The sequence below is a fragment of the Ahaetulla prasina genome, chromosome 4, assembly GCF_028640845.1.
Source record: "Ahaetulla prasina isolate Xishuangbanna chromosome 4, ASM2864084v1, whole genome shotgun sequence".
Classification (NCBI taxonomy): Eukaryota; Metazoa; Chordata; class Lepidosauria; order Squamata; family Colubridae; genus Ahaetulla; species Ahaetulla prasina.
In genome coordinates, this window is record NC_080542.1 from 46450021 (window position 1) to 46463892 (window position 13872).

At 34.8% G+C, this 13872-nt stretch overlaps 1 protein-coding gene across 14 annotated transcripts in view; it reads right to left on the reverse strand.

Moving 5' to 3' along the window:
• LOC131197420 (microtubule-associated protein tau-like) overlaps nt 1–13872 on the reverse strand; it is an 86766-nt gene that overhangs the window by 42545 nt on the left and 30349 nt on the right. For 12 of the 14 annotated variants that reach the window (XM_058181469.1, XM_058181467.1, XM_058181470.1 and 9 more), the window contains 2 exons: nt 6143–6205; nt 375–430 (listed from right to left, as the gene is read on the reverse strand). In XM_058181469.1, the coding sequence (XP_058037452.1) occupies nt 375–430; nt 6143–6205 (119 nt within the window). The remainder of the gene's footprint in view (nt 1–374; nt 431–6142; nt 6206–13872) is intronic. The other 2 variants (XM_058181471.1, XM_058181464.1) reach the window with 1 other exon arrangement.

Below are 13872 nucleotides of genomic sequence, written 5' to 3' on the forward strand. Positions count from 1 at the left end.
TATTATATATCTTGTCCAGCTTGCTCTATACCTATCCACATTAATTACTGTGGTAAGTTATACCAAAGCAGCACTTTGTTGTTTAGAGAGTTTTGATGCATAGGAAAACAATTTGTTTTTAAAAGTTTCTTATCTTAGATTATGAACTTCCTTTTTAAAGAGGGAGAAGAGGAACTCAGATGAGTTAATAATAAAATTGGGGAAAGTGTCCCGATTTCAAAACAACTTTCTGGATAGTCAGATACTAAAAACAACATTTGAAGTTTTTTTTCTATCATCAGATAGAAAGCCTGCTCTCAAAAGAAAAATTGTTTCCAAGACAGAAGAACAAAAGAGGAAAAAATATACCTATGATAATCCACTTGTCAACTTACCTTTGATTTTGGCTCTTCAGTCCCAATTTCATTTTTATCTCTGCTGTCAATGTGAGCTGAAATAAAAGTGGGGAAAGCCCTATACTTAGTACGCTTTCTGGAATAGATAAATGAAGCAATTGATTCTAAAATAAATTCGGAATATGACAAACTATTTGGGCAACTATCACATACAATTCTCCTTTCTCCTTTGAACGCAAATAGCAAGCATGCTTTGTCTCACATTAAATACTCTGGAAAATAATTTTTAAAAAAACCCAGCAAAAATCAAGCCAGCTGTATTGGGAACACAAAATACTATGTGTTCCCAACCAACTGAAACCATTTTTGGCAGCTCCTCCAATGTTTTTGTGGGAAGCTCTGTTTGCAAAGTGATGTCAAGAACTGGCAAGATCACTTTGTGTCCTTAATGACTAGCAATGGAGAAGCCTATCCGTGTCTTGTCATTTTTGAATACATATGGACTAAGAATGTAATGCTCTATCTCCTTGAAAAAAGAGCAAAGACGTTTGAAGGTATTATAGTAGGTGGTCTGCCTTCTCTGTATCAAAAAAACCTCTGCAGTTTCAAAAGTATATAATTGGGTTAATAAAGAAGGTTGGGGGGGCGGGGGATCATGAGGTTTTACAAGCATAATTATTTCCAACAGTTTTGCGTCCTCTGGGCCAGTTTGGATCTTATGATGAAAAGCATTTAATAGGGCAGCAATAGTTACAAAAGGGCTATTGCTTGGTTCAATGAATCCGTTGGATTTTAGGAAATAAAGTATTAGTTTTTGTGGTCCAGTCGTCTAATCCAACCAGCAGTTTTATATCAAAAGATTTCACAATGTTTAAGCCAATCCTACTTCAGACTGATTATTTTTAGACCATTTGTAATTCAATATGTTTTTTATGCAACTGAACCAAACTAAGAAAATAACCCCACTGCTGCTTACTGAAGGAGTAATTCATTACTCCTTAAATGTACAAAGTTATGTTTCATAGATGAGAATATCACACATATTTAGTTCTACCATTGTAACAAAGAAGATTCATTAGCTGTTTGCATTATATGCATTATAATATAGTGAAAGTAAATCCAAAATAATGCATTTTGCAGAACTGCTTTAATATACAATATTTTATAATATAAAATAATAGCTTTATAATAGTAATGTAAAGTTTTAGTATATTTTACAGTTCAATATTAGGGAATGGAATTTCTGTCTACATTTTATTAAGTTTTCTTTAATTAATTGTTGCTTTAGATTTAACATGGTGGCCGTGGTGGCTCAGGCTGTAAGATAGCCTGTTATTAAAACACAGCAGCTGCAATTACTGCAGGCTCGAGTCCCACCAGGCCCAAGGTTGACTTAGCCTTCCATCCTTTATAAGGTAGGTAAAATGAGGACCCAGATTGTTGGGGGAGCAATAAGTTGACTTTGTAAATATACAAATAGAATGAGACTATTGCCTTACACAATGTAAGCCGCCCTGAGTCTTCGGAGAAGGGCGAGATATAAATGTAAATAAATTTTTTAAAAAATCTGTAAAATACCAGCCCAAGTCCAAACTTTTAATTCAAGATTTCCTAACAATAACAGAGGTGTTATTATTTGATTAGATTCTCAATTCTTTCGAAAAATGAATACATTGGGAAAAGTTGAGGTAGAAAAGAAAAATCATTTTTCTCCAAATTAAATAAATACACACCTTACAACTAAACAGCACTTCCTTAAAAAACTAAATTATTTAAAGGCTCAAACATTAATACTTCTCAGTAAATTTGAGATCGAGAAGCTCAATTTACATAGTCTACTACTGAGTGAAATAAATAGTTGTCCAGAGGGTTGAGAGCGCATTTTACAAAAATGATCAGATTGATAGGTGCCACCTTTAAGAATACCTGATTTAACCTTGGTTCAAATTGAGAAAAAAACCTTAACAATCCAAAAACAATTAGGTTGCATTTAGTGCGGGCAGAATGGACTATATGGCTAAAAGAAATAGGACTTACAAGAAGCAATATTATGTCAAGGGAACTTATAAAATTATAGTTGTCCATTGTATAAAACACAGTTTTGCTTACATGTATAAGGTAATTTTAATGGTTATAGAACTAGTTTTGTGCTTATTCAGCTGAAAAACATCTGCCAGCACTAAAATAAAAGCAGGCATTTTACCCTACCTCATCTTAAGACTTTTCATATGTCATTTCCTGCTCAGTCCCTTCTCAAACATGCAGCAATTTTTATTCTCACATTTTCCCCCTATAGGCCTTTGATGGGCAGAAAGAAATCAAACAAAGATCTCTTTTGGAAAATGTGAAAAGGCTATATAACTGCATTGGAATATGCAGAACTGTAACTATTAATATTGGTAGTGTTGTATTGGAAAGCAGAAGCCTGCCTTCCTCCTTAACAGCACAATTTACGGGATGAATGCAAATTTCATATATTCATTCAATTTCTATATTCACCTATTTCAGTCAATGACTCTGGGTGGTTTACAATTCAAAAAATATATTACAATCAAAATACTAAAAACATTTTAAAAGAATAAAAACAATATACACAGTGGCCAGGATGGCCTATTAGCAATACAATCAGGAAATGAGGCCATTAGCACATTCAGTGCCTCAGACACGAGAACATAGCCAGGTTTTTAGGGCCTTATGAAAGGCTAACAGGATTGGGGCCATTTTAATCTCTGAAGGGAGGATGTTCCATAGAGCTGGAGCTACTGCAAAAAAAAGACTGTCTTCTGGTCCCTTCCAGCTGACACTCTTTTGCTGACGAGATCTGCAGCATGCCCATTCAGTTAGATCTGTTTGGGGAGGTAGAGACTCTTGGGAAAAGATGATCCCTCAGTTACCCTGATCCCAAACCATGTAGGACTTTAAATTATCAATATTTTGAATTGAATCTGGAAAGTGATAGCCTATGCAACTCACACAAAAGTGGCATTATGTATGCCATGTATCATTTACTACTTGTGCAGCCACATTCTGCACCAGCTGAAGTTTCTAAGTAATAAATTTCTGAGAAACTTTAATGCCTGAAAAATTAAATGTCTATCCTGTAAGCATTCTGATGTTTTGCTTATAAACATATTGTCTGGGCTTTCCCAAAAATTTTAAAGTATTTTTTTCAAGTGCAGGCGGAGTCCAAACAATATTATTTTTATTCTTACTTATCTTTTTTTATCACTGTCTATATAACAATCTGCTAAGAATTCTGCTATAGATTTAGCACAATCCCCTCCTCAAGAGAATAGTCCAGCATTGAGTATCAGAAAGTAGACAGGAATATTGGCTTCTAGTAGAAACACCCTGGGGATGAAGGCCTACTCAAGCCCTACATGCTTTAATGACTTTGCAAGTAGACAAAAATTAATGAACATTAACTGGGAAAGGACAAAACAAGTACAGGTACAGCCTCTACTATACCCTTATTCAAACTGGGTGCAAGCACAGAATTCTGAGCAATGTCTATCCTGGCCAGAAAATTCAAAGAGCTCAGATTGTGGAAGATCAACTTGAGGGCACAGTGGCTCATTGCTGAATCCAATTTCTATCATCCATGAACCTGTACAAGTGGCTACTTTGACTTCTTGAACCAAATAGTGTCCTGTGTTCCAACTCCTTGTTGCATGAACCATAACCCTTGTTTTCTTTTCTTTTTTTTGCTGTTTAAATCCTTGGATGGGTTTAGACCAGTGGTGAAATCAATTTTTTTTTGTTACTGGTTCTGTGGGCGTAGCTTGGTGGGCATGGCAAGGGAAGGATACTGCAAAATCTCTATTCCCACCCCACTCTGGGGCCAGCCAGAGGTGGTATTTGCTGGTTCTCTGAACTACTCAAAATTTCCGCTACCGGTTCTCCAGAACCTGTCAGAACTTGCTGGATTTCACCTCTGGTTTGGACTTTTAATTTCTGCATCAGGTTACTGTTGCTGTGTATCTTTCTGGCTTTTTCTTGTGGAGCAAGATCTCAAACAGCATAACAACACAGCTGTTTCAAGCCCCCAACCTTGATCCAAAACTGGACAAATTGCTGATTCAAGTTCTGTATCTCTTTTGGATACTGGAAGGCAGGGAGATTGATTTATATTTTATCAATTCTTGACAGCCTCTGTCTGGCCTGAGTATGCATAACTCCATTTATTTTTCTTCAGTCAATGGCACTAAGGCCATGTATGACAGCTCTATACCATCATTCTCTTTTATTTTTTTCATCCATGCAATGTTTTTTATCTCCTAATAGTCTATACCATGAATCAACGTAAAAGAAAAATCTGCAAGCAATATGTGGAAAGCTGTGTTTTCAATTAAATGTAAGCTGGTTCCTAAATAAAATTGGGGGTGATGTGAAGTGTCCTGATTTTTATCTCATTGGCAGCATCATCATGAATTATTTCCACTCACTTCAACTAATAATATAGTAATCTAAGGCACTATCGTGACAAGGAGGTAGGAATATATTATTGCACATAACACATACACAGAAGTATTTATAATCACTTACAAATTAGAGGAAATGATCATTTCATGAAGAAAAACTAAGTGCTACAGTATTACTTAACGTAACCAACATCTCTTTAATCTAAAAGGTAATTTGTTGAGCCTAAGAAAGTTCTATTTGAACTATTGAGCCTAAAAATGTGAACTATTTCAAATATAAGTTAGGATATAAAACACATGTCAAGGTATCTATCTTAATACAATTGTCTTAATACAGTTATTTTCATTATTACAAAATCAAAACTATTACAATTATTTTGAAATGATGAATTTTGAATATGCCATAAAGCCCCTCTTTATTTGATATGTCAGGTATCTTTATTCTTTTTTTTTAACAACTAAATAGTCAAAGTTGGTGGTAATAATACAGCAGGATTATCTCCTACCTATTAGAAATATTTATTTTTAATAGCTGTAATTATTAATCTATTATGGCATTTACCACTTTATTTCTATGAAGCATAGTTTACTTTTTATTTATTTTATGACATGATTCACAGCTTCAGATGTGATTTAAATGATCATTTACTATTTTCCTTCATATTGTCTACATCATTTTCAAGATGGGTAGCCACAATTCTAAGACAGCACTGACAGCAAGGGCTAGATACAATGGAGTAATTCAATTGTAATGATCAACTGGGGCTTGACACTATTTCCAAAAGCTTCAGATGTATGCTTTTTCTTCTCCCTTAGTGTGATTGTGAGCAAAAGGGTGATGGTTTACTTTCCAGTTTCACTTGACCAGTGTTTAATTATGTTCTGATGAAATAACTCAAAAGTTTAAGCTAAGACTAGCTTAACTAGTTTCAATTAACCACAGCTAAGAATTAATCATCTCTCCAGGTTTAGGCATACTGTATACTGCAGTTAATAAAAAAAAAGTACGTTTTGTAGACATGATTGCTTTTAGTTCAGATCTTGTTCCTCACAAAAAGCAATTCATTCCACAGAACGAGACTGAAAATGAAACCTATCAATTAGGGAACACAAAGTTCAAATGCATCTGTAATTGACCAAGAATTTGAATGGGCGAGTTGAAATAATGAATGGCAGAAGCTATGTTGTTCATAATATAGGTTTATGCTGTTGTTTTAATATTTTTCTGCTCTTATTGTTTACATTTATTTTTTGATCAATTTTGTCCATTTTTTTAATTTATTCTACTTCTCTCTCTCTCATCACTAAGTCAGCAATTTCCAGGGATCAAAGCACTTTTAGATATATAGATATATAGATATAGGAAATAAACTTTACTATGCTTACCTTGAGCATCCCCCGAAGCATGGTCTTCATGGTTAGGAGTACAAACTATGCCTGCTTCCTCAGCTAAATTTTCCAAATTAAAGATGGGGAAATGGTTTCAACATTAAAAATAGAACAAGACAAATGTTTCTGTATTTTCAAATTATATGTGAATATTTGAAAATGCATGGCAGTACATTTAAATGAAAATGAACTAAACTGATGAGAAACATTTCTGCTGAAATAAATCACATCAATTTCTGAATCCTATTCATCAATGATATACATACACCTGAAGAAAAATATAATAAAATTGACAGGGTTTACAGAAAATATTTAACTAAAAAGATACTAATCTGAACATTTAAGAATACACCATTATCTTGTACAATTAAATGTGATGAAACCGAATGAAATTAATGAGCTTATACAAACACCTAATTTTTGGAAGATGCAAACTTTGTTTTGAAAGATTTTTTTTTAACAAAGATATTTTTGTGTATTTTTATATAGACATGGAACAATATAGCATAATCATGTTCATCTTCAATTGGGTCAATATAATTTAGCTGTGTTAATTGAAAGTTTCAAAAATAAAATTAACTTTTCCTTTGATTGCTAAAATTATTTGGAGAGCCTTGATCCAATATTCATGGAATTTCAGAAGGCATGATTAGGAACTGTCAATATATTTTGAACAAGATATGTAGGCAATACATTTAATGAAACATGATGCTCTATATAATACTTCTACAATACCCTATATCATATATTGCCAAAGCTGTCTGGGTAAAATTTTGGGAGCTGGAAGCCTATGCATCTAAAAATTGCTAATGTTGAATAACACTGCTCTATTTTATTTCTGATTGTAAGATTCTCATTATGGCAGCAGTAAAAGTTGCATCACAAAGAATAAATCCTTTTTGCAGCCTTTGCCACACAGCTCCCCAACTTTAAGCATCTGTAGTACTGTGAACTTTCTCCTTTCAAAGGAGTGGAAGATATTCCTGGCGGTAATTTTCTTGAAACATCACTTCTTGAAGCCACCTTCACAGGTGAAAAGTATGAGGTAGTAAAAGTTTGTTCCCAAGGAAGCATATCTTTAAGCATTGAATCCCAGAGATTGTTTCTTACAATATTATTACAAATATAAACTATCACAAATTCTTCCATTTCTTATCAGTCAACATCCGGAAGATTTTTTTTCTCCCCTTGATGGAAGAAGCAATAAAATGTGTAGGAGGGAGGGGGAAGGGGTGGTATTAAAGTGAAAATGGTATTGTATGAATGCTCTGTAAAATAAATAAAGGAGACTGGGTGTAGATTGCTTCCAGATGATACTTGAAACCACCCAGCCTTGTTCATTTAATTTTTACAAGAACTGTTTCTAATACTTTTTTCATGAATGTCCCCAGACAAAGCAGGCATTTGCAGAAAAAAAAAGTTCATGATTTCTTTGATGATCAGAAAATCTCTCCTCCCCCCCACCAAAAAAAAAAAAAAAAAACCTGGCGGGGAAAGGAAACAAAAAAAGGGGGGGAGAGAGGGAGAAGGAGAGAGAAGAAAGAAAAGTTATACTTCTCATGTAAAGAATAAGTTTAACTGGAAGGTACCATAAAAGTAAATATTGAAAGATGTTTTGCCTCAAAATCAGATACAAGATTGGTCCTTTTGTTATCTGACAAAGGATACTCTGGCTTCTAAGAGATTTCATTTTCGTATGTATCAATAGGAAATGCATAAAAATGTAAATAGGAAAATATATTACAGATCATCCTCAACTTTTGCTTAGTGGTTGTTCAAAGTTACAAGGACACAGCAAAAGGCTATTTATGACTGTTTTTCGCACAACCATTGCAACATCCCGATAGTCACGTGATCAAAATTCATACAACTGGCAACTGATTCATATGATGGTTGCAGTGTCCTGGGCTCATGTAATCACCTTTTGCAACCTTTTGCAACAAAGCAAGGTCTAAATGGAAGTTAGATTCACAACTGCCGTGGGTTCACTTAACAACAGTGGCAAATAAGGTCATAAAATGAGATAAAATTCACTTCACTGTTTCACTTAGCAACAAAAATTTTGGGCACAATTGTGGTCATAAATCAAGAACCTAAATTCAAACATCTAACCTTCTTTAAATTTATCTAATGGATTTTGCACCTATCTAAAGCAAAAGCATTTGAACCAGCAGAAAACTGGTACTTGGCCCACTTTGATTATATATTAAGGACAGAGCAGTATTATTCTGTTCAGTTTAGTTCAGCAAGTTCCTATCAAATCCTGCAATAGGATGGTTTGGCTAAACAGATTATTTTGAAGAAAGATACAAGTAAGTAACCTGCCTTTTCTCTTTATGCTTAATTCAGCTAGGAGGTTATGACACTGACTTACAGGATGATGGATGCAAAAACATCAAAAGAGCAAGAAATCTGCAGGGCTCTACTAGAGAAATAGCTCATGTGGATTTTTTTCTATAAGAAAAAAATGGGTTAATAGATAAGAATAAACATATCTTGACTAGTTTATACTTACATCCATTAGGATCACTGGGATATAAGTTAGTGATGACTCTTAAGTCCCACAGATTTCTACAGTAGTCTAATCCAAATATGTTTATATTTGAAAAATTATTGAAGAAAAAAGTTCTCCCAATAGGATAAAAAGAAATGTACAAAGTTTAAAAAGACATCATGCAAAAATACAAAAGAAAACAGAAACTAGAGCGTTTCAATGTTCTCCTTCCCGTTTGATAGCAAGATAAAAAGAAGATTCATGATTCAAATGTTCAAACTACCATTAATTTAATGAAAAGTTGGGGATATAAGGTACTTCACTTTGCCCCTGTAAAGACTAATTAAGATGACTATCCCACAGGACCCATATTCTGAATTTTGACCAGAGAAAAGTGCTAAAAAAATGCAATATTTTTTTAAATGAAAAACTTCAATAACTCAATGGGAACCCCCATTACACTAAAGTCAGATAAGGTAACACTAACATATAAAAGATGTCAGGAAGTAAATTACTTAGGTTTATAATGTCAACTGCCCCAGGGGGAGGGCCTTCTCTGTGGGGGCTCCTACCCTGTGGAACGAGCTTCCCCCTGGACTTCGACAATTACCTGACCTTAGGACCTTTCGCCGCGAACTTAAAACCTATTTATTTCGTATGGTTGGACTGGCTTGATTTTTAAAATTTTAATTTAATTTAAATAGGTTTTAAATTTTTGTAATTTTATGGGTGTAATTTGTATTTTAAATTTTTTGACAAATTGAATAAGTTTTTTAAGGGTTGTTTTTTAATATTGTATGTGTCTGTGTTTGTATTTTATTTGGTTGTTCACAGCCCTGAGTCCTTCAGGAGAAGGGCGGTATACAAATTAAAATATTATTATTATTATTATTATTATTATTATTATTATTATTATTATTATTATTATTATTATTATTATTATTATTATTATTATTATAAAATGGCAAACCAAGGAGGAGAACATAATAGAAATGTATCTATTGATTGGGTTCTGCATTAAGAATTACCAGATGCCTCCTAAGTAATGAAGAGGTTAGAAGCATATTTATGGCTTTGACAGCATATCTTCATTTGCTACTTAAGCATTTGAACATTTCACATTTCCACTATAAAATCTTCTGTTGACAATTGTTCTGAATGAAGTAGACTTAAGATCCACCTACCTTTCAGATGTGACAGCTGTATAGTATTATTAATATTTTATAGAGCCACTGTAGTTGTATAATTAATTACATATTGCATAGATCAAAACATAGTTAAATTCTGCACTTCTCTCTTCCATAGACTTTTTCAGATTACATTATTCTTTTCTAGTGCTTTAACATTATCTCCTTGGGCTATTTAAAGAATGCTTTTTTGTTGTAGTTTAAAGTAATACAAGACAATTGATGCACAAAAGACAAATGTCATATTGTAGTCCATCTATAACACAGGGCATTGCATGAGGAGGACACTCTATCAGATTCTCTCTAAAGAATTGGAAGAACAAATCATAGAACTGTTTGTGTTAATCCTGTTTCTCATAGTAGATTCGTAGATAATAGTAGAGCAATTGTAGCAGAATTTATTGTTGAGAATTCCATCGTTTGTACTTAGATATTCAAAAAGACAGATACAAATCACTACACCATCCAGAGCTTGCACCAATAATTTTAACTATAAAGACAGAATAAGCAGTAAATCGTAAGTATTTTGCCTTCATAGCACAGTGCAAGAGGCCACGGTGGCCCATTTGGTAAGATACTGAGCCTGCGCTCCCCTGAAGTCGGCAGCTCAGTGGCTCGATTCCTATAAGCAAATAAGAAAGGAGCCTCCCCCGATTGCCAATTGGCATTCAGGCATCTGAATAACACCGCCCAAAGAAATTCATTTTACAGAGGCAGGCAGCCACTTCGGTGATCCCTGGCTAACACGTGCCATATGCTAAAAAAAAAAAAAAAGCAGAGTGCAGAAACAGAATCTAATGAGAAAGGAGATGTAACTGACAACTTCTCTTTCAATTATCAGCAGATGATCTAATCTACAGAATCTCAACTGCATGTGGATTTGAAAGTAGAATTATTAATTCAAGATAAAAATCATATAAGGCAAAAATGAAGATAGCTGCCAGTAGACTATAAGCGGAGTCTTTGTCTTTCACAAATGAAGACACCAGGTAACAGCCCTTTATTTGATGAAGTAGCAGATAACAAAAATAGTACACTATCGTGTTTTTCCGAAAATAAGACCCTGTCTTATATTTTTTGGAACCCTGAAATAAGCGCTTGGCCTTATTGCCATGCGCTCAAAATCCCAATTGGGATTATCAGGGGATGTCTTATTTTGGGGAAAACAGAGTAATAGAAGATTAAGTTGGTAATATGTAGGGTTTTTTTTTCCAACTGGATATTTAAGATTTTAGAAAAACAATTCATGGCCCGTAGCTTTCAATTTATGATTTAAGTTAAGGTTTCAGTGAAAGGTAGAGTTACATTCTGGCAGATTATCTCAAATAACCTTATTACCAAATTTAGATTTTATATATATAGGCAATATATAAAATGAGGCATTTAGGCAACAGATAATAATGATAATATCATGGTTAAAAGTTAAGCACAAAACAGAAATGAATTATAAATTAAATTAGAAAATACCAAACTAAATAGTTGCGTTATAACCTAGGCATCTCTAAGAGAATAATGAAATACCAAATAGATAATTACTTTATAATAAAAAGAATAACTAAATCCTGTAAAACCTACTAGCAATATATAATATTAACAAATTAAAATTAAGCAAGGTACAATATAAAACTAAATCATCCTGTCTCCAGACCAGACTAGAAATCACAAGTTCACAATCCTTATTTGAGCTACTTTGAGCTCATATTTAAAGATTTTAAAATCATCTTTCATCTGAAGAATAAGATAGAGCCTTTTCCAAGCTGTGGGATTATGTCTTAAAAGCCCCTCAACTTCAAAATATCCAAAGCACCAAAAGCAAGACAAGAAACAATGGATGGAAACTAATCAAGGAGAGAAGCAACTTGAAAACTAAAGAGAAAATTTCTAACAGTGAGAACAATGGAATAGCTTGCCTTGAAAAGTTGTGGGTGCTCCATCGCTGGAGGCTTTTAAGAAGAGAACTAGACAAGTCACCTGTCTGGAATGTTCCTGCATTGAACAGGGAATCTGATTAGAAGACTCTAAGGTCCCTTCCAATTCTTCTAGTTCTGGTTCTGATTCAAATTTGTTGGAGGAGGAGGAGGAGGAGGAGGAGGAGGAGGAGGAGGAGGAGGAGGAGGAGGAGGAGGAGGAACAAAATGCCAGAGACCAATGAGTAGATTATGTGAGGCTGCACTAGCTCAACAATGAAGAAACAAAAACAAAATAAGAAGCCAAAAACTAAAAGAGAATTATATAAGTGACACGCAGAGACTAAAGGATGCTCATGTCAGCTTTGGAAACCATACTAGGTCGGAAGCTTCCCTGCTGCCACTTTCTCATGTGTGGGAAAGGGGGGATTTAGTAGAGGAGCCCATTAGACACAATAACATTCTTCCTGCCGGTCAAGGTCAGGCCAGTCCTGCAGCTGGAGAAGGAGTGGTCGGAATGATGTATCGAGATGGGACAGCTGGCGATTGGAGCGCCTGATCGGCAGAGGAATTAGGGTTGGGTTTAAAGTTTTGATTACTGAGGGAAAACCCAGATCGCTTCAGATTCGGATTTTCCCAGATGTGCCAGTTTACCTATCCTAGTAAAAGAACTTTGAAAGATGCCTGCTTTGGAGTTTTTATTTGGGGAGGGGATTTTCTGGAACGCTGACAGCTCAAGGATATCAAATGAAGCCAGTAAATCCAATAGGATTAGCATAGATGACAAGTGGTATGCTCTGTCCACCAGAATACTATTCCACACTAAAGACATTAGTAGAATGACCAGATTGAAATCCTACCCCAGCTGCTTTTTCTATATTGGTTGTTTTTCTTTTTAAAATTTCTTTTAATACTATTAGCTGGCCAGAATCATAACTCTATGCTGGGTGGCTATAGAAATTGAAATAATAAATTAATAAAAATAAAATAAGGACACTTCTCATATTTGTGACCTTTTATTTATTAGGAGAATGATAGCCGTGCCTCTGGAAGAAAAAAATAATCTCATTTGTGAGGAGAAAGTGAACTATCACTGAACAGAATTACAGTAATGAAAAACAATGTCATATAACACACACACAATGATTTGCAGAAGAAAAATAACACTTACAAAATTTCATAAGAATTGTCTCTACAAAGACAACTGTCTCTTCAAATCTCTTTAAAGGAAAAGTTCCCCTCACACATACGTGCTAGTTGTTCCCGACTCTAGGGGGTGGTACTCATCTCTGCTTCTAAGTCGATGAGCCAGCACTGTCTGATGACAATTCCATGGTCATGATTAAACGCCGAAGGCGCACGGAAAGGTGTTACCTTCCAACCAAGATGGTCCCTATTTTTCTACTTGTATTTTTACATGCTTTTGAACTGCTAAATTGGCAGAAGCTGGGGCAAGTAATGGGAGCTCATTCCATTATGTGGCACTAGGGATTCGAACTTTCAAACCACTAACCTTTCTGATCGTTAAGGTCAGCGACTCAGCCACTAAGCCACCGCGTCTCCTTATCAAATCTCTTTAGACAACCATAAAAGGAAGAAAAAAACCAGGAAGGAATTTATTTAAGTGAATGAGGTCCATCCATTCAAAGGGATAAATGGGGCCTATCCAGTCTCACCTTATGGGTGTGTTTGCACAAAGATCATGAAGAATAATAAATTACTAGAAACCAAATTCATCAACCTATCATCACTTATGGAATCCTGAAATGTATTATAATAGGCATGGAACCAAGAAATTATATAGAAGTTCACAATATTGCCTCTGTTCCCCTGCCTTCAACCCCAAACTCCCTTATAGCACATTGTCAAGAATGCTGCAATGTACAAATGTCTGTGCCCTTCAAAATTACCACCTATCATAAAACTAAGTAGGGAGAGGCTCCAAGTCACATCTGCACTACCTTCACTTGCCTCACCTGTGGTTCCTTCAAACATTTCTGCATGCTGATGAGCTGGATTTCGATCCTCATATGCTCTGTCCTCTACTAATGGAGCCGTAATATCTATAACAAATACCAAGATGAAGCAACTTTCAAGTAAAAGTTCTGCACGCTGAACTTTTGCAGATTGCTTACATTA